Consider the following 26,949-nt stretch of genomic DNA (forward strand, 5'->3'; position numbering starts at 1 on the left):
TAACAAGTTTTAATATATTTTTTCTGATCATAAATATTGGAAGCATCTTATTAAAAAATTGAGGGTTTTTTTTTTTTTTCTAGAGTATAATGAGAGAAAGCTTTATGGTAACAGGAGACAAATACCCATAAAATAGGAAAACAGTGCATAAGAAAGTCACAATAACCCTAAAGCCTGATGGTTATTAAAATTAATTCATCCACCATTTATTTACTGAGCACTCACTCTGTTCCAGGTACCGTCGTAGCAGGAGCATACAGAGGTGACTGTGATTGACAGAGTCAAGACCCTCAGTAGATCGTAGTTCATGGCTGGGTTTGGGGAAGTTCTGAGGACAAGTAAATATGTACATTTGAACAAGGCAATTCCAGAACATGGCAAGTCCTGAGATCAAAATACACAGAATCATGTGGTAGAGAGCAACTGAGGTGGGGGAGGGGTCATTAGAAAAAGGCTGAATGATGAAATTAAAACATCCTTGTCAATAGCCAAGGGACAAATATTCCACATAGAGGAAAAAGCAGGTGAGAAGGCCATGAAATATAAGAAAGTTCAGTGGATTCTGGCTATAGAAAGAAGAGCAGAGAAGCTGGAATGTATCTAGCCCAGACAGGGCCAGTTAGGGGGGAGGGTGAGTGGTCAGGGGATGATATGAGTTGATATGGATGAGTCAAGAAGGGGCAAGTTCTTGTGTGGTCTAAAATTAGTGGTAAGAACATGGAATTTTGTTATAAGAGGAGTAGAATCTATTGAAAGGTTCTAAGCAACAGTGATATAATCTAATATACATATATGTACATATATATGTCACTGTTAAAACTAGAATATATAACAAAGGGGCAAGATTGAAAATAGGTCAACTACAAGACTATTACAGTGGTTTGGCTGAGAAACAATGGTGGTTTGAATTTAGATACTAGCAGTAGAAAGAGAAAGAGATTTATTTTAGAGATTGACGTGACAAAATTTCTCAAGAATTGGGCTGGTGCTTAGGTGGGGTGGGGATGATAAACAAAAGGTAGGAATCAGAATCGGAGCGGACTGCTGTTCTTTGGGTTGAACGACTGGGACAATGGTGGTACCTCTTCTACTGGGAGGAAGACTAAGTGAGAAATGGGCTGAGAGGGACAGAGTTGAGTGCTCTTTGGGCCATGTTTGGTCTAGAAAATTATTACATAGCCACATAGAGGAGTCAGGAAAGCAGTTGACTATGCAGATCTATGGAAAGAAAATGAAGGACAGATATCTTACAAATCTCAAGCACCTCTGAGGGTTGGAGAGCCTAGGCATTTAATAAAGCTATAAAGTTTTTGAGATAAATATTGGTGAAAGTTCATATTGGTGCATACATTTTGAAACCATCAATGACTTAGTTAGGCCAAAGTTGATGTTAATATTTATAAAGACCTATTAAAGTTCTCCCTAAGTAAGATAAGCTCTTTTATTAATAAGACAGGGTGGGAAAACCATCTTTTTTCATACGAACACTCGGTTCACTCTAGGCTCTCCCATATTTATTAAAATTCTCTTTTAAAACTTTCCAAAGTGCCCCTAGGCAAGTCCTTTTCCACTTGTGCCTCCCTGTTTTCTGGGCTGAAGAGCAGAGGCAAATGAACTCAATCATCTCTAAAGGTATGCCAAATGCAGTTTTTCCTTTTTTTTCCTGGAAATCTGGGTCTAAGAGTCCCAATGTGTTAAAGCCATCACTCTTAAGAGGCGCTCAGATGGCTACAATGTTTAAAGATTGGCAAAACTTTGAGTTTTATGCATGCTTACGATTGCAGGTAAGGTACTGGAGTGCCAAGGAGATCGGGTTCCATGTTAGGGTGGGGAGTGTGGAGATGCATCTCCCATCATAGCTACAGTGGCAGAAGTCTCCTTAGCCATGCTAATTAACAAAGTTGCTCCAGATCCTTCTCTCGATCTGTGAAATCTTTGATTTTAGGGGAAATTTTTTTTTTAACTTAAATTTTACACAATATTAGCTTCTTAACAAGCAGATTCTGCCTTCCTTCCCTGGAAACCACTCTCATAGGACTGCCTGCTGATTTATTTTGCTGACAAGAGCAGTGATTTTATTTCCTTTCACTCTGTGTGGGATGGCTTCAATGCAGTTATACTTAAGGCTCTTGGTGGGAGAGCCTGCTGAATCTGTAAAGGTGTCATTATTTACTCTTTTAATATTCTCAGAAAGTGCCAGTTGCATTGCTTGCTTGAAATAAAGGCATTAAATCCAAGAACAAGAGAACTTTCTGTGGGATATCAGGCAGTATTTGTTGTTTTCAGCCTCAATTTCTTCTTGGCCACTTGAGTCCCATGTTCGCCTTTTGCCAAATACTGACTATGCCTGATATATGGGGCACGTTGCTTTTCATGCTGAACGCTGAAAACTTCTTGAACTGAGCATTTCAGAGAGGAAGGGGACGAAGGAGTTTGCATGATTCAAATAAATGGCAAAACCTTGATTCAAGTCCCTTAAGACTAGAGAAGAAGAGATGAACTGAAGTCCATCAGTTCCAGCCAGGAGATAACAAATGTCTTTCTGCAACTAGACTGTTGGGAATTTGTGGCTCATTAAAGCCACACACACAGCACACAGACACATATATATGGCTTTATATATATGTGTATATATATGTATATATTTATACACACACACACACACACACACACACACACACACACATATATAGCAAAGATTTAGGGCAAACTTGATTCAGGGACATCTCATAGATGGCTATTTCCCTGGAAACTTTCCAGGGAAGGTCGAGGTGACAGGCCTATAGCATGTTGCCTAGTCCACATTTTCTGAACCCTATTCACTCATCTTCCACTGTTTACGCCTCCCCTCCCACCAAGGCTGCCTCAGTTTTAAAAACTAAAGTGAATGCTAAATTTTCTACTTTTAGTGTTTGCACCCTTGCATGCATTTAGCTGGAGTGGGACAGTATGGTTGGGTTTTGTACTGCTCTACCCCTTAGATGTGTGGACCTTTCTAAGTTTCAGTTCCCCTGTTAGCAAAATGGAGACAGTGATTGCTACCTCAGTGTGAGAATTAAATATGAATAGGAAACACCATACAATGAAAAGTGTATGGTTTTTGAGGTAAAACAGACATAGTTGGTATTCTGGTTTTGTCTTCTGGCTGTGTGATTTAGGGCAAGCTTTTTTGCCTCTCTGGGCCTCAGTTCCCCATATGTATTATTGAGATTATTCCTGGGTTGTAGAGTGGTTGTAAATGAGATATGGAAAATATCTCATTAGCACAGTTTGTGGCCCTAATCCATGCTCGGTAGACAATAGCTACTATTGCCTACTATGAGGTCTGACTCTCAAACAGCTTCAGAATTCAATATAAATTGGGCTTGCCTTAAGCTTGTCTAGACAAGGGTGTATAGTTAGTGCCTCATCATATCCTGGTCTCGTAATGGAGTTTTATAGCATCGGCCCCAAGGTCAGCCGTAGCAGGTCCAAGAATGTGGAGCCAGGAGGCTGGCCTTTCCTGCAGAACCCATCAAGCAGCGGGCACTTCAGCTGCAGGGATGTCTTGCTGGAGTTTGGTGCTTTGTGGTTGCCAGTTCTCAGGGCAAGATCTTGAGTCAATGAAGCCCCGGTTCAGGATTTCTGAGGCTATTGTCAGCTGACTATCTGCTTCAGATATTGCTTTAGTTCACCTTTAATATATGAAGAGGCTCTTATACATGATCCACGGTATGAGCTTAGATATCCTGGAATTGTCACATAACAGGGGCAAGGGACTTTGAAGCACCAGCTGGGTCCTGGATTATGTCTGGTTTTCCAGCAGAGCAGCAGCTGCCCAGATGGACTCTGAGAGTAGGACATTGATCAATATTGCATAAAGTAAGGGCTCAATAGACAAAAATTTGGTAAATGAAAGGAATGTATCTTGTAGTGGAGAGATAGACATAAGTATTAGGGCCAGATATTCTTTCGGCTGCCCTTTCTAGTGTGATAATAATATTAGAACATTTTATCAACCCCCTAACAGATGCTACACTCTATGCTTGGCATTTTATACATATTATCTTTAATCCTCTCCAAACCCTGCAGAATCCTTGGCGGTAATTCAGGGATACAGGTGGAAAAAAACTGAAGCTCAGGGACATGGTTGCATCATGTCCACAGAACGAGGGGAAGATCTGGGCTTTGTTTAAAATGAAGTCATTCTAATGCCAGATGAGGCTTCTGCATCCTTGAGGTGCCACGTGTTACATTTTCAGGGCAAAAAAAGGCACGACCTAGAATGATGCTTTGTAAACCATAGCTCCCCCAGGCTGATCTGGGGAAGGGGGAGCTGGTGATTCTGCCTGCGGAAGAAAGAACTCTCTGTATGACTCACTTCCTTGTGAATGACAAGAGGAGGAAGAGAGTAGAGGTGATATATACCACTCAGTAAATGATAAGGCGTGAATACCAATCATTCTGAAGGTCCAGGGCTTTCACCTGAAGCTGGGTTCTGGCGGCCACCTAACGTGACAGTGGTCAACATCTTAGCTGTCGAATCACGAAGAGGTCCAAAAGAGAGACCAAAGACAATCAGAGTGGGGGACACCGGGACAGATTCAAGACAGCCACCATTTTCCAACTAGCTCAGAAGTTTTTTTTTTTTTTTTTCTTCAGTATTTTGGTGTCTAGTAGGTCAGGGCAGTCGCCTACCAGCCGAACCTCAGCCTTGTCAGAGGGGGTGGAGCTGGTTGAAGGCACTGCAGTGTTTCCTGACTTGCCAGGTGATGAGTCACACACCTGTCCCTGTGACTATAAAGCCTTGCTTGTTTGTTTTTAGTGGATGGGGCAGGAAGACACGTGACATGGCATAGAGAATCTTTTGTCTGTCCCAGCCATTCTCTCGTTTTAAAGCCAGGGTTGGTGGAAGTGGTCCTTTGTTATCTTCAGTATTGTTTACTTTCCAGTACTTATATGGAGTTATCTATCAGGTCCTACCTTGCAGCCCATTTTTAGAAAGGATAAGGAAGTTTAGTTCCTTCTACCCCTCCTAGACTTTAAATACGAGAAGAATTCTGTGTGTTCTTTTCTCTTCTGCAGCGGTTGAGATTAAAGCCCCAAACTCCTCAGCTCCTCTAATTACCCTCCCCTTCAGTGATTGTTCTTCCAGATTCATAATTTTATGAAAGGGTTCTGCAGAATATATTGATTTTTACTTAGCTCCAACAATGCCCCAGTGTCCTAGTTGATATTAACTTAAATGTGCTGTTGATTTAAAATGCAAGAGCTGCTGGACTTGTTTGATTTGGTTCCCAGATCCTGCTTTTGTCCCAGTTTCTAATGTAACTGGAGAAAGGAGTTAGGGACTTGAGCCATGATGCCGCCTTGTTGTGTTCAGGTATGAGGGGATTTAGTGGAGACTTGGGGACTTTTCTGGGTATGTGCTGGTGTGTGAGTGTGTTCGTGTGTTGTGTGAGGGTGAGTGTGGAAGAGGATGCACTCATCTATTTTCTATATGGATTTTACTGGTTGATTCAATAGTATTTATAAACAGAATTGGTAAAACACCCTTTTCCCCTCTCAGTTACCTAGACCTTTCCCTTTTGACAAGAAGGAGCCCTCCTCTCCCTCTCCATCCCCAATAATTCTAGTACCCACCTGGCTCCATACACAATTATTACAATATTAGGCAAGAAGATACACTTTATGTCTACTTTACTCAAACTTTCTGAGTAAATCAATGACCACGGTAGGCCGTGGTCACTAACCTGGCACAGATATGAATTTTGTTTTATTGAAGTTTCCCCGGACCCTCACCTTCTAGATTTTGTAGCCCCCATCCCCTTTTCCAATCCAATAGGAAGCTTGTTATTTGGCAGTTTCCTCTGAAACATTGTGGTTCAGGAATGTGACCCTGGACTGATCCTCACTAATCCTATCAGTAGAGACCTTGGGGCAGCCTGTCTTCCACTAGAATCCATTTTTCATCTGAGCTAAATTCTTTAAGGAAACTGGATAGAGACACCTGGGACACAGGGTGGTATCAGACAGTCAGGGACCTGGTACCCATTCAGTTTTCAGTAGATGCCTGGATATTCTATTGGCACTTAGAAAACAAGACCCAGAAGCACTTCACTTTCAAAACTGAACCCGAGAAACTGGCTAGTCCATCAGGTCTGACTCAGAAGAATTGGGGCCCAGTATCTTGTATTTAAAAAGCACTCATGCTTATTTGACAGTATAATATGATAATGGTTTTGTGCCATGGACGCATAAGTAAAGAGATCTTACTGGCTACCATTTCTGTACCAAATGATGCTATTTTCTATTTGCAAAAGAATATTGGCACTAATAAGGATGTGAGCATATTTTCTGTCAACCTTCTCTAAAGGTGGAAGAAGTCTTGGTATAGAGGATGATGGGTTGGGACTCAAGAGTCTTGGGCCTCTTCAATGCTGGTGGGAACTGAGTCCTAGGACTTCTTTGTGTCATGGTAAATTTGATGGGGGTTGTTCTCTGGTCAACAGAGTAATATGAGGATTTGAGTAAACCTGAGACATCTGTTGTCTTTTATAGGCAAAATGGATGGGTTATGGTGGAGACTGGAAGTCTGGGGGGAGTGATGATATGGTAGAATAAGAAAGATGGGAAGAGGAATACCAGCACAGGGAAAGGGGCAGGAACCCATAGTTCTTGAAGCAGTTTTTTTCTAAGTGACAGTCTAGGCTTGGTGATCCCCACTCAGATGGGTTTCAGGAGTAGAGCCAAAAGAGAAGGAGACAATATTTAAAAATCCAGGAGTAATGAATATCTGAGGAGGAAGAGTAAATGGATTTACAACGCCAAATTGAGGAAAAATACAACAAATTGTAAAGGGGCTTCTAATGGGATGTCACCTTTATTCTTTCTGCTAAAATAAAGAAACAGGAAGAGAAAGCAGAGGCCAGGCGGGGAGGGCCATCCAAGCAGAGTCTCTGTGGTGAAGAAAAACAGTTACCAGAGCACCTCCCAGGGTGACTTCGGGCAAGGTTCAACGGGCAGTTCAGAACTGGGGTTCAGAAGGAGTTGACTGCTGCGTGGAAGAAGCATGGCATTGTGGGAGCCTTGGGTATGGTCCCTGGGGCGGATAGGGAAGAAACATTCTTTTGCAGTGACTAAGGGGCCAGAGATGATGTCAGGCCTGAGATGGGAACAACCACAGACTTGTCTTGGAAAAAGGCAATCAAAGGAAAAAATGAGAACTCCTACTTCATATATATGGAAATGTCATTAAAGAAGTAGAAGAGCCAGACTGTTTTCTCCCTCAGACATACTCAGGCACTGAGTTCACAGGGCGCGGTCATCTTCTGTGTGGCGTCCACCCTCTCCAGCCAGAGTGGGTTGCTTTCTTTTTTCTTTTTTTCTTTTTTTCCCTGTGCTGTGGGTTCCTCTGTTCCAGCATTCCCACAAATTGTCTTTTCCTCTGGGTTTGGCTACTGTTCGCTTTGAGGTGATAACCCAATCACCTGACCACTCCTGAATGGTCAGCTTGACCCTGTCCTGTATAAAGCATGTGCATTCTATAATAATATAGGAGAAATGGTTTAAAAGCGTGTGCATTCTATAATAATATAGGAGAAATGGTTTAAAAGCGTGTGCATTCTATAATAATATAGGAGAAATGGTTTAAAAGCGTGTGCATTCTATAATAATATAGGAGAAATGGTTTAAAAACATAAAACACTATTTAAATATGAAATATATTTAAATATCAAATATATGAATATAAAAATGAATATTTTTATTATCTATAATTTTGCATATTAACTGGGAAAAGGTACATATTGCATCTTCACTCCATGATTCTTTTTTATTCAGTTTTTTCATCACAGTAGATTGCACCATCTTATGCCACTGAGATTTCAAATGACAAGCTCTAGAGCGGTTTTTGATTCATTATTTGTTTTAGGGGACTGCCTGTAACCCCACCTCCTTTACCCTAGCTTCTGGTGGTTTAACACAGGGTACTGGAGTCAGATGGCTACTTCAGGTTCTGCTCTGTTCCTTATGAGCCATGTGATGTTGGGCAAGTTTTTTCTATGTCCCCATGTCTTTGAATTTTATTTTTTGTCATTCGAAAAATGAAGATAATAACACTACCTATAATCACAGGGGTGTTGCAAAGATTTAAGAGGCAGAAGATATCAGGTTCATAATGTGTTCAGAATATTAGATGTTATTATGAACATTAGATTCATAGAAGTCCACTAGGACTAAATTTTGGTGGCATAGAAGCATCATGAACTGAACTCTGAGACAGACCTCGGTGTGAATGCTGACTTTTGCACTGAGCTGTGTGACCATGGACAAGTCACTTGACTTTTCTGAATTTCAGTTGAACTCATCTGCAAAATCGTGCTCACAGTGGTTGCTTGTAGTACTGGTGGCGATTTTATTTTAAAGATTTTATTCATTTATTTATTTTTAGAAAGAGGGGAAGGGAGGGAGAAAGAGAGAGAAACATCAATGTGAGAGAGAAACATTGATTGGTTGCCTCTTGTACGTGCCCCAATTGGGAACTGAACCTGCAACCTGGTCAGGTGCCCAGACTGAGAATCCCACTGATAACCTTTCTGCTTCTGGAATGATGCCCAACCAACTGAGCCACACAGGTCAGGACTGTTGGGGATTTTTAAATAAGTAGTATATGTGCAGCATGTATCATGGTACCTATCTTGAAGTTATTGTGTTTGTTTCTTAAATTCAAACACAGGCTTAAAATTAATTACCCGTGGGTAAGAAACATAATTGAGCTTCAAGGGCCAACATTTCCTGTCTGAAAATTTGTCTCCAAGTCTTGCTTTGAGCTTCTTCTCATTCACACTGTGAGCTCGAACTTCTTATCCTTCCTTGACTGCAGCCAAGTACCTCCTGACATTTCTAATCTATCTTGCCAGGCTTACCTGCTCCCCTGAATATTTGGACTTCTTGCTGTGGCCTTGTCAATCAATCCTTGATCTGAACAAGTATAGCATCTACCTGGGTTCAACTCTTTAGCACTTAGCTTAAGCATGTGACTTCACTTTTCTGAGCCTCAGTCATCTCTCAAGTGATTGTTGAGATAATGTTTTCATTCAATCATTGCAGACCTGAAAGCGTACCTACCTGTATCCACTATTCAGATGGGGCTCTGTCTTAAATCAGTTTCCCTGGAAACAGACTCTGAGGTAGAGATTTACATGCCAAAGACTTTGGTGACCGTGGTCTCTGGAACATTGGTAAGGAAGTTGAGGGTGGCAATATTGGGCAGAAGGAGATGTTAGACTGCAATTTAACTGCAACTGAAGCTCAACCAAATCCAAAGGAGATTGGTGTCAGGGTGGCCCAGCCTTTGTTACTGCTTCGGCCATTCGTTATCATTGTAGGGAGGCTGCCGAGGGGAGATGATGTAACCTTGAGTGTGTATCTCCCTGTGACCCAGAGCGGCTATGAGCTACTAGTAGGCAGCACTTCTGACAGCTGAGGAGTTGAGTGTCTCAGCCCTGAAGGGGATCTGGTACAACCCACAATATTCACTACATGCTCAATAATTTGGAATTGCCTCTGCTCTATCTACTCTTTGGCATCTATTTCTTACCTCTTCATGAGAAGAGCTAAGTTTCCCTATGATTAGCAATTGCTTTATTCTCTAGAGACCCCCTAACTCTTATGCAGCTCCTTTTGAGTTGAGGTTTAAAAACACTTCTTAGGTTATCATTTATCATTTTCAACTTTTTGTAGGGGGAGGGGCAGACCAGAACAACCAATTATTCATCTTGCATTGTCCAATGGTGAAGACTTTCTTTAAAAGTATATTTTATTGATTATATTATTAAAATAGTTCCAATATTTTCCCCTTTGCTCCTCTCTGCCCAGTACCCCCTTCCCCCAGCAATCCCACCCCCCTTAATTCATGTCCATGGATCATGCATATAAGTTATTTGGCTTCACTCTTTCCTATATTATTCTTTTTAAAATAAATAATTAATTTTTTATAACAATTAAAAGATAGCAATTCCTCCCTCTCAGACTTAAGACCCTTTATAATCTTATAAAGGACAATGGGCGAATGTCTCATGCTCCTCTAGTTGCTTCAAGCTGGACATGGTCATTGTCCTACCTACCCTTGGGTCCAGAAGTCCCTAGTAAGAGTGGGGGTGTGGAGGGGAAGGTGGCCTTCCCACATGGGGAAGGATCTTGCAGACTCCAGGTCAGTTGACTGTCCCCGGACAATGGCATGCTTGGTTTAACAGGCTGGTGTCCTTGTTGTGTTCTGGGGGCAACAGATTTGGCAACAGGGTTAAAGGACATCATTCAATTCATAACTACTAGATGACAAAAGGCAGGTATTGATTTTTCAATGTCCCACATTAGGGAAAAAAAAAGGCTTCTTTGAAGGAAGGTGTGCAAGGCACATCCCACTTGTCCAAAACCCTTTTACCCACTGTATGTAGCTTGGGTTGAGGGGAATATTTTAGGTCCCCCCCCCCTCAGACCTCTGGGCCCTTTCTGTACAAGCCATTAGGATAGAAAAGAGAAACCAGTTTTAAAGTGAAGCCCACAGACCATCCCATGCTTCACCAACCCAGCCACTTAGTTCAGCCAAACCGTTGAGTTTCAGGAGGCAGAGATGCAGAGAGGATTAAGTGATGCCTATACATACAGACAGTCACTCAGGTCATGAGATCATAGGCTTATACCCTATGAAAAAAAGAACACACATATAAATTTACACAACATAACTCACAAACCAGTGTCTAAATCTGCAAGACTGTCTTATTGGAAAGACATCCAGTTGCAAGGCATTTGACGTTCTTCTTGCCTGTAAATTAAGCATCTTTGATGATGTCACGACCTAGTTTAACTTCCAAATGAAAACAAACTTTATTTTTTTTATTTTTATTTTTTCACAGCACAATGAATTTTAATGTCTCCCCTTTTGGGAAGGGGAGGTTAAACTACCCATTTTTTGAGACACCCCGAAGGTGTTCCGCAATTTTGGTATGGAAAGGATTTGATCCAATCTCTTGCTGGCTTAGAATACAAAAGGCACATAAAGTTGGCTCAGCGGCTCTGGGCTGGGGCAAAAGGTGACCAGGGAAGTGGTCTGGGACAGATGAGCAGAGCACAGGGGTGGGCTCAAGTTCTTGTGGACAGAGGTAGTTGGTTCTGGGTGGATGCTGGGGCAAGGAAGGGTAGCCTTGAGGCTCAGGCTGGGTAGAGGCTGCTGTGGTGGCCTTCATCTGCCCAGTCCACCAGCTCATTGCTCTGGAACCATAGCTGGATCTCCCTTTGGGCCTCCTCCACAGAGTCGCTGGCATGGATGACATTCCTGCTAATGTGGAAGCTGAAGTCTCCTCGAATGGTGCCAGGAGCAGCCTCAGCTGAGTCAGTGTGTCCTATCATGGCCCTTGAGGTACAAACCACATTGGGGCCTTCCCAGACCATGGCCACCACAGGGCCGGAGCTCATGTAGTTGATGAGGGCTGGATAGAAGGGCTTCCTCTGAAGGTCGTGATAGTGTTCAACGAGAACACTCTCTGGCACCTGAAGCATCTTCATCCCCACCAGCTTGAAGCCCCTCCTCTCAAAATGCCGGATCACATCCCCAACAAGCCGCCGCTGCACCCCATCTGGCTTCACGGCCACCAGGGTCTGCTCCTGGGTCCAGGAGGGCCCTCCCGAGCTGGGGCGCACTAGCAGACTGGGGACCCGGGCGCGGAAGCTGCACGACAGCCCCCGCAGCACTGCGTGCCCTAAGAGACCGTTCATGGCACGCATCCCGCAGGCACTGGCTGAAAACAAACTTTAAATGAAAATAAACTTTAAAGACAGTTAGCTGCCTTACTTTATAGCCTCCTACTGAGCATTGTGATTTTCCTTGAATTGCGACTTTTCTCCTTAAGATTACCCTCCTTGTCATTAAAGGAGCTGCATTAAGTCCAGTTTTAATTTATTCTGTTCACTTGCATAAACACAAGAGCAGCAAATGATCACATACGATTTGTACATCTGCTTTGCTGGAACTTACACAAGGAACCGTTAGGGTGACTTTCAGCCTGCCCTTCGGGGCTAAAGACTTGAATTTGAGATTACATTATTTTCTAAGGTGAAGGGCCACTTCTGATCATGTATCAGTGTTGAGTCACTTAGAGTGCTATGATGAAAATAATTGTAAGGCTGTGTCTATGTTCAGCTGAAATAATGCTGTGATCAGTTCATGATGCCTGCCTTAAAGTGGGTTAATAGATTGGGCTACCCATGCTCCATTACTGCATCTCAAGTGTACAACCTTGTCTTCCCTTTCAATGTTGGAGGTTAGCATGCTTTCAACTTCCCTTAGCCTTCCTGGGTAGTTTTCTGTGCCAACGCTTACATCTAATTAGCCCCTTTAAGTGTAATTAAACCATATGCCTAGCATTGTTTCTCAGGTCACCTTAATCACTTCATGTACAACTTCATCTCCAGGAAACCTTCCATTAAATAATTAAAAGTGTTTGTTAGAGGAGTTGGGTTACATTCATGAACACCTGCTTATTTGCCTTCCCATTAAATCTAGACTCACCTTTTCTGAATACATTACATTAATGCTTATTTGTTTGTTTTATGGATTTGGTTAGTCTACCCCCTAAGGAGCACTCCTTCTTTGCCATTCTTGCTTGTCTGAGATTGTGTAAGCTCCCAGAAGGCAAATTCCATGTCTTTTAAAATTGCATTGTACAGTGCTATGTGCAAATGAGCAATTAATTCTCAAAATACTGATAGTGGGAGAAGACAAAGAAACAGATGATATCTTAAATGATTTAAGTGATGTCTTTAATGTTTTGGTTATCGCCCTTTTCTTTTTCTAATAAAAACTACCAGAAAAAAAAATGAGATAGTGTTCAAAGTATATTGATTTTGTCTGAACTAAATCAGTGGTTAAATTAAAATTATTATTTAAAAATCAATCTTAGGTCTTTCTGTTTATATCCAGGGAGTGTTATTGTAGGAAGCTTCTATAAGGCTCCTTAGATTGTTTTTGTGAAGTTAATCAGCTGAGGAATAACAGTCATGGCAGCGAGGAAAGTGAAGGACCTCTACTTGATCTGGATGGCTAACTTTTTTCCATAAATAGCCAGATGATAAAAATATTTCAGTTCTGTGGGCTATATGGTCTCTGTAACAACTACTCAACTCTGTTGTGGTAGCAAGGAAGCAGCCATAGGTTATGCATAAACAAATAGTCCTTCTGGTGTTCTAATAAAACTAAATTTACAAACGAGTAGGCCATATTTGACCTGTGGGGTATAGTTTTCTAACACTTGACCTAAGTGATAATACTAAATTCCACTGACTACTCATGAACCAATTCAGAAGTACAGCACTGAATTGAACCAATGGCAAGAGAGACACGAGTTCAAAGTCAAGAATGTGAAAATAGTTCTAATGACGTATATCATCTCTTTCTTAGTTTGGTTACTCTTGGATATGGAGCACAGTTATGCTCAATCAAGGGTAGACAGGGGAAATTCCTTATTCCTAGTGTCCTAGGCACTTCCATTTTTAAGATCCAGGCCACTAACGGGTGTCAGTGTGGGCTGCCTCCACTTACTAACTTCCAAATTTGGAGAATCCACTGGATCTCTCTGCAAGTAACTTTGTATCTCTTTCCTATATAAACTAGATTGTGCTATCTTCCTTGCTGACTGAATGGGGTTGTTGTGAAGGCCCAGTGAAATACTGTGCAGGAACACGCACATTCCTAGTACAAATTAAAGAATATTAAGTTTTCTTGACCCTTTTCTTTTTTTCAAGCTGAGCGTGGGTGGTACTTGCTTGATATTTTTTTCTGGGAAGATTTCTGTGTGTGATTTTGAAGATCCAAAAAGTATTGGATAACTGAAGGATTCTTAAGCTTTGGTTTACATTCGACTCACCTGCAGTACTTTAAAAAATCCTGTACCTTGGCAACACTTCAGATTAATTAAATCTGAATCTCTGGGGGTGGGGCCCAAACATTAATATATTTTTAAACTACCCAAAGGGATTGTTTTTCTATTGCTGTTGTAACAAATTACCCCAAATTTAGTGGCTTAAACAACACAAATTTGTTATCTTCTAGTGTTGTAGGATAGAAGTCTGACACAGGTCTCCCTGGACTAATATTGGAATGTCAGCAGGGCTATGTTCCTTTCCAGAGGTTCTAGGAGAGAATGTGTTCCCTGGCCTTTTCCAGGCTCCAAGGTCAGCCACATTCCTTCGTTCATGGCCTCCTTCCTTCCTTTCTCAAAGCCAGCAACAGCAAGTCATGTCCTTACACTGTATCAATATGATCCCCTTCTGCAAGCCCCTCTGCCTCTGGCTCCACTCTTTTTGCCTCCATTTCCCCCTTTTAAGGACCCCCGTGGTTACATTGGGCCCATCAAGATAATCCAGGATAATCTCTTATTTTAAACTCAACTGATTAGCAATCTTGTTTCTATTTGCAATCTTCATTTCACTTTGCTTTGTAACTTAACATATTCACAGGTTCCAGGGATTCTGATATGGACAGCTTTTGGGGTCCATTGGTCTACTGCACCAAGCAGTTCTAATTCTGAAAGGGAACGGTGTATGAACCCAGACCAGCTGGAATAAATCATCCCCACATGTGTTCTGCTGAGGGCTGAGACAGAAATTTTCATTCCTTCATCGATTTACTCATTCATTCATTTTTTAAATATGTAGTGAGTTCCTGTTGTGTTCTAGGTATTGATACATGAAATATAATGGTAAATAGGATAACGAATCTCTAGTAGAGGAAATTATATTTAAATAGCAAAAATGCAAGTGTCTTGGGTCCTTATTTCCCATACTTTGAGACCAGGTAAGGATTCTTAGGTAGGTTTAGAACGTGAATAATGATACCTGAGTACGTCCTCCAGACACTTCATGCATTATTTTTAATGCTCACTACAAACTTGCATAGTGGGTACTATTACTGCCATGTTGCAGGTGTGAAAGCTGAGCCTCATAAAGATTAACTGACAATAATAGCCATTTATTATTCTATGAAATAATGAGCTTGGTTCCATACTGAGGCATTAGAATGGCCATCGTTCCTTTAAGCATTGGGCTAATTTATTATCCTCTCCGAAGTCTAATTTTCTTTCTGAAGAAAAAAAAAAAAAAAGAGCAGGAGTCTGATTCAGAGTCTATTGTTGTGGTCTGCTCAGAGCCCTGTGAGTGTTTCGCTCTATGGTTTGTTTTCTGTTGGAACCAGGACTGCACCATGTTCTCTGTGGAATTGCAGTCAGTATTAATTTTATTGGCGTAACAGGGCTCCCAGCATGCAGTCACTGTGTTGCCATTGACAACACAGTAGTTCATCTGGGTATCAAAGTAGGTTTGACGTGAGGGTCTGGTATCTTCTGGATCTGAGCAATGAAGGACCATGGCTATCATTTACTAGTCAGTTGCTCTTCAGAAGGGTCAGCAAGAGAAACCAGAATGGTACTCTTAGTTTCCTCCTTTCCATGTTAGGCCTGGCAGATGCACCCGGAGTACTTCACCATGAACCTATGGGTCACTTGACTCTGACAGGGAAGCAGGTTGTTCCTTCAATGTTTGTGGATGCTGGCAATCCATACAAAAGGTGAGAAATGACTAGTCTAGGAACCATTGTTTGTATTCTCATTGCACACAGAAATTGAATCTGGTGTGATGAATGGAGGAAGGAGAAAGAGTGTGGTGAACACCTGATTTTGCTGCTGATCTCAGCATCAGGTTTGCCCCAGTGAACTCTGGCTCCAGGATGGTCCCCAAGGCCTCAGTGGCTAGTGACTACCACATTGGATAGCGGGGATTAGAGAACATTTCCTTCATTACAGAAACTTTATTGGGCATCACTACTCTCAGGTATTGAGAAGATGTTTAAAGGAGTTCTAGAAGATCTTGATCAGGTTAGCAATGGGGTCAGCAACCTCTCTCTAGAATATCATAACTGAGGCAGACTGTGTCTGTGCCAGTAGTTTTGCTCTACCCTTGTTTTTTTATTTTTTTATTTTTTTATTTTTGGTTTTTCAATTACAGTTGTCCCCTTTTCCCCCAATTTCTCTCCCCCACCCAACCCACCCCCTCTCCCGCAATCATATCCCTCCCCGTTGTCCATGTCCATGAGTCATTTACACGGTCTTTGACTAAACACTTCCCTTACTTATCCCCCTTCTCTCCCTCTCTCCTCCCCCCTATTGACTGCTGTTCTGCTCTTTGTTCTATTTAGTTCCTTTGTTTGTGTTGTTCTTTAGTTTCCTGTATTAGGTGATATCATATGGTATTCTTCTTTCTTTGCCTGGCTTATTTCACTAAGCATAATTCTCTCTAGTTCCATCCATGTTGTTGCAAATGGCAGGAGTTCCTTCTTTCTTTCTGCTACATAGTATTCCATTGTGTAGATGTACCACAGTTTTTTGATCCACTCATCTACAGATGGGCACTTAGGTTGTTTCCAGCACTTAGCTATTGTAAACAGGGCTGCAATGAACATAGGGGTGCATAAGTTCTTTTGAATTGGTGTTTTAAGATTCTTCGGGTATAATCCTAGTAGTGGAGTCGCTGGTTCAAAAGGCAGTTCCATTTTTAATCTTTTGAGGAAATTCCATACCGTTCTCCACAGTGGCTGCACCAGTCTGCATTCCCACCAACAGTGCAGTAGGGTTCCCGTTTCTCCACATCCTCGCCAGCACTTGTTTGTTGATTTGTTGATGATGACCATTCTGACTGGTGTAAAATGGTATCTCATTGTGGTTTTTATTTGCATCTCCCTGATGGCTAATGATGTTGAGCATTTTTTCATGTGTCTATGGACCTTCTGTATGTCCTCTTTGGAGAAGTGTTTGTTCGGGTCCTTTGCCCATTTTTTAATTGGGTTGTTTGTTTTCTTGATGTTGAGTCCTATAAGCTCTTTATATATTTTGGAGATCAGTCCCCTGTCTGTGATGTCATTGGCAAATATGTTTTCCCATATGGTTGGTTTCCTTTTCATCTTACTGATGTTTTCTTTTGCTGAGCAGAAACTCTTTAGTTTGATGTAATCCCATTTATTTATTTTTTCCTTTATTTCTCTTGCTTTAGGAGATGTATCCGTGAAGAAATTGTTACGTGAGATATCTGATATTTTCTTGCCTATGTTTTCCTCTAAGGACTTTTATGGTGTCACGGCTTACATTTAAGTCTTTGATCCATCTTGAGTTTATTCTCGTGTGTGGTGTAAGTTGGTGGTCTAGTTTCATTTTTTTGCAGGTCCCTATCCAGTTCTCCCAGCACCATTTGTTAAAGAGGCTCTTCTCACTCCATTTTATGTTCCTTCCTCCTTTATCAAATATTAGTTGACCATAGAGGCCTGGGTTTATTTCTGGACTCTCTATTCTGTTCCACTGATCTATATGTCTGTTCTTATGCCAGTACCAGACTGTTTTGATTACAGTGGCTTTGTAGTATTGTTTGATATCTGGTGTTGTGATTCCTCCTGCTGTGTTCTTCTGTCTCAAGGTTGCTTTTGCTATTCGGGGTCTTTTTTGGTTCCATATGAATTTATGGAGTATTTGTTCTAGGTCTGTGAAATATGTCATTGGCATTTTAATAGGGATTGCATTGAATCTGTAAATTGCTTTGGGTAGTATGGCCATTTTAATGATGTTGATTCTTCCCATCCAAGAACATGGTATTTGCTTCCATTTATTTGTATCTTCCTTAATTTCTTTCTTCAATGTTATGTAATTTTCAGAGTACAGGTCTTTTATCTCTTTGGTTAAGTTTACTCCTAGGTACTTTATTTTTCTTGTTGCTATAGTAAATGGTATTTTCTTTTTTGTCTCTGTCTCTGCTATTTTATTGTTGGCGTACAGAAATGCCTTAGATTCCTGTATATTTATTTTGTAACCTGTGATTTTGCCAAATTCACTTATTATATCGAGTAGTCTTTTAGTGGAGTTTATAGGATTTTCTAGGTATACTATCATATCATTTGCATATAATGACAGTTTTACTTCCTTTTTCCCAATTTGGATGCCTTTTATTTCTTTTTCTTGTCTGATTGCTGTGGCTAGGACTTCCAACACTATGTTGAAAAGGAGTGGAGAGAGTGGACAACCTTGTCTAGTTCCTGAATTCAGGGGGAATGCTTTCAGTTTTTGTCCATTGAGTATGATGTTGGCCTCAGGCTTCTCATATATAGCCTTAATTATGTTAAGGTATGCTCTCTCTATTCCCATTTTGCTGAGTGTTTTCATCATAAATGGGTGTTGTACTTTATCAAATGCTTTTTCTGCATCTATTGATATGATCATGTGATTTTTGTCTTTCATTTTGTTTAGGTGAGGTATTATATTTATTGATTTGCGAATATTAAACCATCCTTGCATCCCTGGAATGAAGCCCACTTGATCATGATGTATGATCTTTTTTATGTATTGCTGGATCCTGTTTGCCAATATTTTATTGAGGATTTTAGCATCAATGTTCCTCAGTGATATTGGCCTGTAGTTTTCATTCTTTGTTGTGTCTTGACCTGGTTTGGGGATTAGGATACTATTGGCTTCATAGAAAGAGTTTGGGATTTTCCCCTCTTCTTGGATTTTTTGGAACAGTTTGAGGAGGATAAGAGTTAGTTCTTCCCTGAATGTTTTGTAAAATTTGCCTGTGAAGCCATCCGGTCCAGGGCTTTTGTGTGCAGGGAGATTTTGGATTACTCTTTCAATTTCCTTCTTTGTTATTGGTCTGTTGAGACTTTCTACTTCTTCTTGATTCAGTTTTGGAAGGTTGTATGTTTCTAGAAATTTGTCCAGTTCTTCTAGATTGTCAAATTTCTTGCCATACGGTTGTCTGTAGTAGTTTCTAACTATCATTTGTATTTCTGTGGTATCAGTCGTGATTTCTCCTCTTTCATTTCGGATTTTGTTTATTTGAGTCTTCTCTCTTTTTTTCTTGTTTAGACTGGCTAGAGGCTTGTCAATTTTGTTTATTTTTTCGAAGAACCAGCTCCTAGTTTTGTTGATCCTTTAGATTGTTTGTTTAGTCTCTATGTCATTTAGTTCTGCTCTGATCTTGATGATTTCATTCCTTCTTATTGCCCTAGGCTTTGTTTGTTGTTGTTGTTCTAGTTCTTGTAGCTTTATGGTTAGGTTTTTTATTTGAGATTCTTCTATCCTTTTCAGATATGCCTGTATTGCTATAAACTTCCCTCTCAGGACTGCTTTTGCTGTGTCCCACAGGTTTTGGGCTGTTGTGTGTTCATTATCATTAGTTTCTAGAAATTTCTTGATTTCTTCTTTGATGTCATTGTTAACCCATTCATTATTTAATAGCATGTTATTCAATCTCCATGAGTTTGAGTGTCTTTGATTTTTTTTTCTCTGAGGTTGATTTCTAGTTTCAAGGCATTGTGATCTGAAAAGATGCTTGATATGATTTCAATTTTCTTGAATTTGTTGAGGCTTGTTTTGTGTCCTATCATGTGGTCTATCTTTGAAAATGTCCCATGTGCATTTAAAAAGAATGTATATTTTGCTTCTTTGGGGTGGAAAGTTCTATATATATCAGTTAGATCCATGTGGTTTAGTGTGTTGTTCAATGCCTGTATATCCTTGGTGTTTCTTTGTTTTGATGATCTGTCTATTGTTGATAATGGAGTGTTGAAGTCCCCTACTATGAGTGTGTTGTTGTTGATATCCTTTTTGTGGTCTTCTAGTATTTGCTTTATGTATTTGGGTGCTCCTATGTTGGGTGCATATATGTTTATCAAAGTCATATCTTCTTGATGGATTGTTCCTTTAAGTATTATGAAATGTCCTTCTTTGTCTCTTTTTATTGCCCTTGCTTTGAAATTCGTTTTCTCTGATATGAGGACTGCTACCCCGGCTTTTTTTTCCAGTCCGTTTGCTTGGAATATTTTTTTATATCCCTTTACTTTCAGTCTGTGTAAATCTTTTGTTTTCAGGTGTGTTTCCTGTAGACAGCAAATATGTGGGTCCTGTTTTCTTATCCATTCCGTTACCCTATGTCTTTTAATTGGAGCATTTAATCCATTTACATTTAAGGTTATTATTGACGTATATTTATTCATTGCCCTTTGTACCTCTGTTCCTCTCCTCTCTTGTTCTTTTCTTCTTTTTTCTTAGAACACTCCCTTTAGCATCTCTTGCATTGCTGGTTTGGTGGAGATGTATTCTTTCAGTCTTTCCTTTGTCTGAGAAACTCCTTATTTCACCTTCTATTTTGAATGAGAGCCTTACTGGGTAGAGTATTCTTGGTTGTAGGCCTTTGTTTTTCATTGCTTGAAATATTTTTGACCATTCCCTTCTGGCTTGTAATGTTTCTGTTGAGAAATCAGTTGATAGCCTTATCGGAGCTCCCTTGTATGTTTATTTGCTGTTTTTCTCTTGCTGCTTTTAGGTTTCTCTCTTTGTCTTGAAATGTTGCCATTTTAATTATGATGTGCCTTGGAGTGGGTTTTTGGGGGTTCCTCTTCATTGGAACTCTCTGTGCTTCCTGAACTTGTATAACTTTTTCTCTCATCGGGTTCAGAAAATTTTCTGTCACTATTTCTCCTATCAGTTTTTCAATTCCATGGTCCTTTTCTTCCCCCTCTCTAATTCCTATGATCCTGATATTATTTCTTATCATGCTATCCTGTAATTCCCTTACATCTTGTTCATATTTTTTCAATCTTTTTTCATTTTGCTGTATTGTCTGGGAGTTTTTCTCTACATTATCTTCTAACTCACTAATCCGATCCTCTGCTTCGTTTAGTCTGCTTTTGACTGATTCTACTGTGTTTTTCAGTTCAGAGATTGAATTCTTCAGTTCTTCCTGGTTCTTGTTAACAGTTTCTATGTCTTTTTTTATGCTGGTGTAGTTCTCTGCAAGTTCCCTGTAATTTTCTTGGAGCTGCTGGTAACTTCCTTGGAGGTTGTCATAGTTGTTTTTAAGGATGTCGAGTATATTGAGCTTCTTCACCACCATAGTTTTGAATTCCATGTCTGACATTTGGGCTATGTCTATTTCATCTATCTCTCTTTCTGAGGATTCCTCTTTTCTCTTCATTGAGGGGTTATTTTTGCGTCTTACCATATTGGATTCTTTCTGTTTGTTTTTACTTATTTATTTATTTGTTTTTTTGGGGGGTTGTCTTCTTTGACTTCCCTCCTTTGTGATGTGAGATTCTTTATGGGAGATCTGGGGGTTTCAGTGGTGCAGTCTCTTTGATATCCTGCGCCTGATGTTCTTGAGTTACCCTTTATGTCATTTGTTTATGCTGTTTGGTTATATTTCATATGTTCTTTGGTAGGATCTTCCTTCTGGCTAGTTGGTTGAGAGTCACTCTGTCCGCTTTGTCTTGAGTTCTTTTGTGGATATACTGTTAAAAACATAAACCCACAGCCCAGGCAGGAGACCCACACCCTCAAAAAGTATCCCCCACTCTCTATCCCGCTATCATCAGCCAACGAGCCCGTATTAATATAAATGTAAAGAGATTAGAGCTTTTATATTATAAGAAGAATAGATAAGAGTTGTTTTGGGGGAGGAAAAATTAATTTTTGATAGAGGGGGTGATAGATTAATAATAGTTGAGACTGTGCAAGCCAGTAGATAATATTTACATTGTATGTTAATAAAAATAGAAGAAAAGGATGGAAAATGCATAATATAGTAAGAAAGTGGGATTGTATTGTATTGGGTTTATATAGTAATTATATTCTATTATTTAGAGTGATGGGGGGCTAAACTAGACACACAAACAAATAAACAACGATTAAAGAGAAAGGATGAGAAGGAGAGGTTATATGCAACACGTTAGAGATAAAGTTTGCTTTTCTTTTTGGAAGGGGAGAAAAAAAAAAAACCCCAAAAAAACCCAAGAGAAGAAAGAAAAGAAGAAAGAAAGACAGAAAGAAAACAAAGAAGAAAGAGAGAAAAAAAATTGAAAAAACAAAACCCCCCCAAAAAACCCAAGAAAAGAGAAGAAAGAAAAGAATAAATAAAGAAAGAAAGACAAGAAAGAATAAAGAAGAAAGAAAGAAAGAAGAAAGAGAGAAAAATATTGAAAAAAAAAAGGATGTTTTTACTCCGTTTTAGCCTTGGTGTGTCGCCTTCTTTTTCTGTGTCTGCAGCTGGTCTAGTGTGGCGGTTCAGAGCTTCTTGTTTCTTGCAGCACTGGTGTGTGCCCGTGGTTGCCAGCATAGCGCGCTCCCTTGCTGCCCGCTGGAGCCAGTTGAGGTGCCCTTGCGCGTGAGCCCCTGCACGGGTGGGGTGGCCCGAGAGCTTTCCCCGTGATTGGCGCCTATTGTTGCCAGGCCGAGGTGTTTCCACGTTCGCTAGTTTTGCTCTACCCTTGATGGTCACGAGGTAGATACTGAAAAATTCCGAGACAGACTTTCACTCAATCTGTTCTGCTACTGAGGTGTGGAGAGTGGGGGAAGAATTGTTAGAGTCCTGTGGTTAAGATTTCAGGGGACCACCTGTCCTTCTATGCAGGATCTACCCCCTGGAGAATGTGGCTGGTGACTTGGCATGCGGGTGACTGTGGACTATTTTAGCAAAGTGAAGCACTACTACTCCACACGTGGCCTGGATTTAGGGATTACTACTTATAATTATATAGGATACATAATAAACCCATCAAATATGTCAATTCAGAAATGAGTGCGCTGCTTTAAGATCATTTGCAAGTAATATCTAAGCATCCACTTCTAAACTAATAAGGAGCCATTATTCTTTGTCCATTAATAAAGATTTTTAAAGAACTCCAACTTTATTGCTCTTGTCTTAGTGGAAGTTTATCTTTCCATTGTGATCTCAACTTTGCAAATCTACTTTCTAAGTATTATATCCTTCCATCTTCAAAATCATTCTGTAAGGAAGGATGGACGAGGTGAGGGAAATAGGGTCACTGGGGCTTTATGTTTCCACCTAAAGCAGGGGAGCAGGGCTTGATTCCACATCTCTTGGCTCTTAATCTTAGGGTGTTTCTAACATACCATAAAATAAAGGCAACCTCACTTATTTAAGAAATAAATCTCTACTACCTTCCCCCCTATTGTTTAGAAGGCTTCCCCCTCTAAACAGTTCATATTAATGAGGTTTTACCACTCTCAAAATGATGTCAATTCATGCAGAATTCAGGAGAATCTAGTAGACAGCTTGTGAACTCACTTAGTGCAAACACATCAATTTTTGTCTCCATATTAAGGTAATAGGAGATAATGATAGTTGCTGTTTAATCACCTGTTAAAGATAACATACTAACCAAATGTAGACACCTAAAATGGATCTTTCTTTGCTTACTACCAGGGAACAGGCATAGTTTCTATCTCTGCTTGAGGCTGTTAAAGTGAACCAGGGTGTTATTGATGGTCTGTGTAGCAATCCAATGTGATATATGCCAACAAACATGCATGGAGTGAACGGTCTTGCTCTAGTCTTCAAATAGAGATCAATGACTATTTTATTTGTTCAGCCCTGCCTCTACTACCTCCATCATGAGGCAGCTGGAATGATTAATGATCTGTTGGAAGTATTAATGCCTCGTGTTTTGGTCCCCTAATTATAGAAGCAGATGGGAGCCAAGCTGCAGAGTGGGTTTGGGATTGAAAGATATTTAAAAAGCAGGTGATTGGTCCAACACTTCCACTTCTTTCAATTTCACCATAAATCAATTGTGAATGATTTTTCCACTGTAATTTTTCATAGGTTTTGAACTTGGGTAATGAGCATCCTTGTCCCGGAGTGAAACTGTGATTTTCCTAGGTCTTATTGGAAAGAAGATGAAGATTTATGAAGGGGCTTAGAAGGAAATATATTGCATTTCTTCTTATCCTCTGCTGGTTTTTTTTCCCCCTCCTTCCATGTACTTCAACGCTGATAAGTCTCAACTTTCACGCACGGCATATAGTGTTGGGGAAATGGGAAAGCGCCAGTGTGTCTTGACCTACTTGCCAGAGGCTGTACAACTCCGAGGAAGAAGTTGATGCTATATGAAGTAGTACTGCATTCTTCACTGACGGGGACGCACGGAGAGGCAAAGAGTGCATTTGCCTGAGCAGCACTGATTCTTTCCCTTATTTGCCGAATACGTTGAACTTCAGATTTTTAAAAAAATGTGGGGCAGCTCAGGGTGTTGCTAGCACCTCAGAAGCTGCCACAGTGGCTGTGAGAGAACTTCTCAGAAACCCTGGGTGAGAAGAGAGGCTTACGTGGGAATCCCTTTGACAGATTTTCGTTCCCTGCCCAGGACTGCAGCTTACCCCGCCATGGGGAATGTAATATCCCCGTGCCAGATGAAAACCTGGCTTTCATGGTGTGGAACAGCACAGGTTTCTTTATGTGTATAATTTTTATTTTTTAAGGATTTAAAGATTGGCAGCGAAGAGCTTGTTAAAATAGATACTTCACTAAAACTTAAATGCAGCAAGTGCTCACATTTAGCTTTATATGATAGCACATGGAAAGATATACCAGGGCTTTTAATTTTTCTGTAGCTGCAAGACTGTTTGGAACTTTACGTGTTAGAGCAATACATTCCATTTTTAATGTATTTAAACTATGAGGGTCATATGTTAACAAGTTTGTATTCCAATTCTATGAATATTTGGAAGGAATGATTCTCTTTCTTTCCTCCTTCCTACCTGACTTTCTTCCTAGAATATCTATTGATTCATTATTATCTATCAAAACATTAAGCTCGTCCTGGGTGGCTAGGTAATAGGAGAGGAAGGCAATTCTGAAAATAAATAAGATTCAGTCCTTGTCCTGAGAGACCTTACACTCTCAGGCATTAGATAGCTGACCCGGGCTTTGGGAAGCCCTGGGGACTGGGGTTGGGTGCCATAGAGGCAGGAATGAGAGCTACCAGGAGATGTACCCAGCCCCACGCTTGCCCTAGGAGGAGCCCTACTACCACTGGTTCACAATATTGGACAAGATCCTCTGCCACCACTGCCATTGAAGAAGAAATCCCCCTAACACTGTGCTTTCAAGAAGAGCTGATCTCCCCAAGAGCATCAGGGAACACACGTTGCCTTCTTACTCACTCCAGACCTCAGCTTAGCAAACGTAGGCCACATCAGCTATCTCAACCGCAAAGAAGTCTGGGAAATGTAGTTTTTAGGCTTCCTGATTCTACCACATGGGCAGTTACACTAGAATGGTTGGAATATGTATGGAGAAAATAAATCAATAGTAGCCACCACAGGGACACAGACAGGTTAGGAGATAACCACAATAAATTGTGTACTTGTCATGTGGGAGTGGATAATGGACTGTACTGTGGGAACACCTAGTGAGGTACCTATCTCAGAGGGGAGGAGGGGCAAACAGGGAAAGAGTGGTGGAGAGTTACATTTACTAAGCTTGAAGGATTTCATGGTTGTAGTAATAAAGGTAGAAACAGCTTCAAAAACTCAGTGGCTTCACAGACACACATACTTATGCAAAGTCAGCTCTGTGGGTGGGATGGGGTATAAATTTGTGAAGCCTGGTGCAAAATGAAAAAAAAAATTATTCACAATTTTAAAGCAGCAGTGGGAGAACGTTAAACCAAGCATGGAGTGGGGCATCCTTTGTGATTGCACAGATCCAATGCCCAGGAGCCTGGCACTTGCCAGGGACCCAGGAGACTCTCTAGGGAAGCTTTCTCCCATTCAGTAACAGCCGTATTCAAGCGGCTTGAATCTGTGGCTCTGTCATCTCAACACAGCTGCCTCCACACTTGCTAGATCTGGGCAAGAGAGACTGGATGGCCACCCAGGGGCTTCTCACTGCCTCTGCCCAGAAGTGACACACCTTCGTTCTCACACTTCATTGTCTAGAGCTGGTCACATAGCCTCCACTGGCCACAGGATTCTCCTTGTGTGCTCAAGGAGGGGGACGGCAGATCATGGTGACTGGGCAATGACTACCCAATGACTCAAAGAAAAAGGAGTGACAAAAACAATAACTTTGCTGTTTGAAAATACTATCTGTATTTGAATATTAATACATTAAGTGTGGCTTAAAAATTCAAGAAGTATGTTTGCTTTTACCAATCCGAATCATTTGACCAAAACAATTTTTAAAAAAAGTATTTTGTTAAATCCAAGTGCTGCTCAAAAAATGAGTAGTAATAATGAAAAACTTTGAAGACGTTTGAGTTAAATGCTGTGGAACAATGAAAAATGTCTCTGTTTTAGCACATATCTTGTCTTGAGATACGAATTATATTTATTTTAAGATGTATATGAAAACTGATTGAGTAAAACTTTTCTCTTGAATTGGTTAACTCTTGGCAATGAATAGACTCAAATATATATGCTCAAGCAACAAAGTAATACCACTGAAATGATTTTAAATATTTTTACCTGCTTCTGTGAGCTGTTCTAAATGATCTTTACCTGTGCGGGCTCAGTCATGCTCTCATATAAATCCACTTTGAGACTGGGGAAATAGATGTTTAAAAAAAAAGCCCACTTTTTGTATCGTTAATGCCCTATGTCTATTATCCTGATACTTTTTTTAAAAGTATTTTTATTGATTTGTTTTGAGAGAGAGGGAGAGAAGGAAACGTCAATTTGTTATTCCACTTACTTATGCATTCATTAGTTCATTCTGGTATGTGCCCTGACTGGGGATTGAACCCACAACCTTGGCATATTGGTTCGATGCTCTAACCAACTGAGCTACTCAGCCAGAGCATTATCCTGATACTTTTAATTATGAAATGAAACTCAGTGATGTGTTATAGACAACAAAAGGAGCTCCGATAAGAGACAAATGCATGAGGTTCACAGTAGACATGTAGGAGTACCTATTAACACTTATATATCTTTCTTCCCAATGAATTCCTATTACTGATGTGCACATTTAACTTCCACGCCTTTAATTTCACTTCTTTGAATTTAAGTTTTCTCACTTGGAGTGATGAACGCACAAAACCGTGTAGAATTGTGTATAATTTTGTTAACTAGTGTCATC

General features: G+C 40.5%; 2 protein-coding genes across 3 annotated transcripts in view; one reads left to right on the top strand and one right to left on the bottom strand.

The window, feature by feature from the left end:
- The window catches only part of LOC150005205 (uncharacterized), a 169,458-nt gene that overhangs the window by 106,056 nt on the left and 36,453 nt on the right, over positions 1-26,949 (top strand). The gene's annotated exons all lie outside the window — the stretch shown is intronic.
- Positions 10,891-11,754, bottom strand: LOC150005206 (nucleoside diphosphate kinase D, mitochondrial-like). Its single transcript, XM_090283031.1, has one exon. The coding sequence runs from the start codon at positions 11,752-11,754 to the stop codon at positions 11,191-11,193; it is 564 nt and encodes a 187-aa protein (XP_090139157.1). The 3' UTR covers positions 10,891-11,190.

This window comes from Furipterus horrens, unplaced genomic scaffold (assembly GCF_987537825.1).
Source record: "Furipterus horrens unplaced genomic scaffold, mFurHor1.1.pri manual_scaffold_7, whole genome shotgun sequence".
NCBI classification, from domain to species: domain Eukaryota; kingdom Metazoa; phylum Chordata; class Mammalia; order Chiroptera; family Furipteridae; genus Furipterus; species Furipterus horrens.

Coding starts and splice junctions, on each gene's coding strand:
- LOC150005206 (XM_090283031.1), bottom strand. CDS start 11,754: ATGAACGGTCTCTTAGGGCACGCAGTGCTGCGGGGGCTGTCGTGCAGC.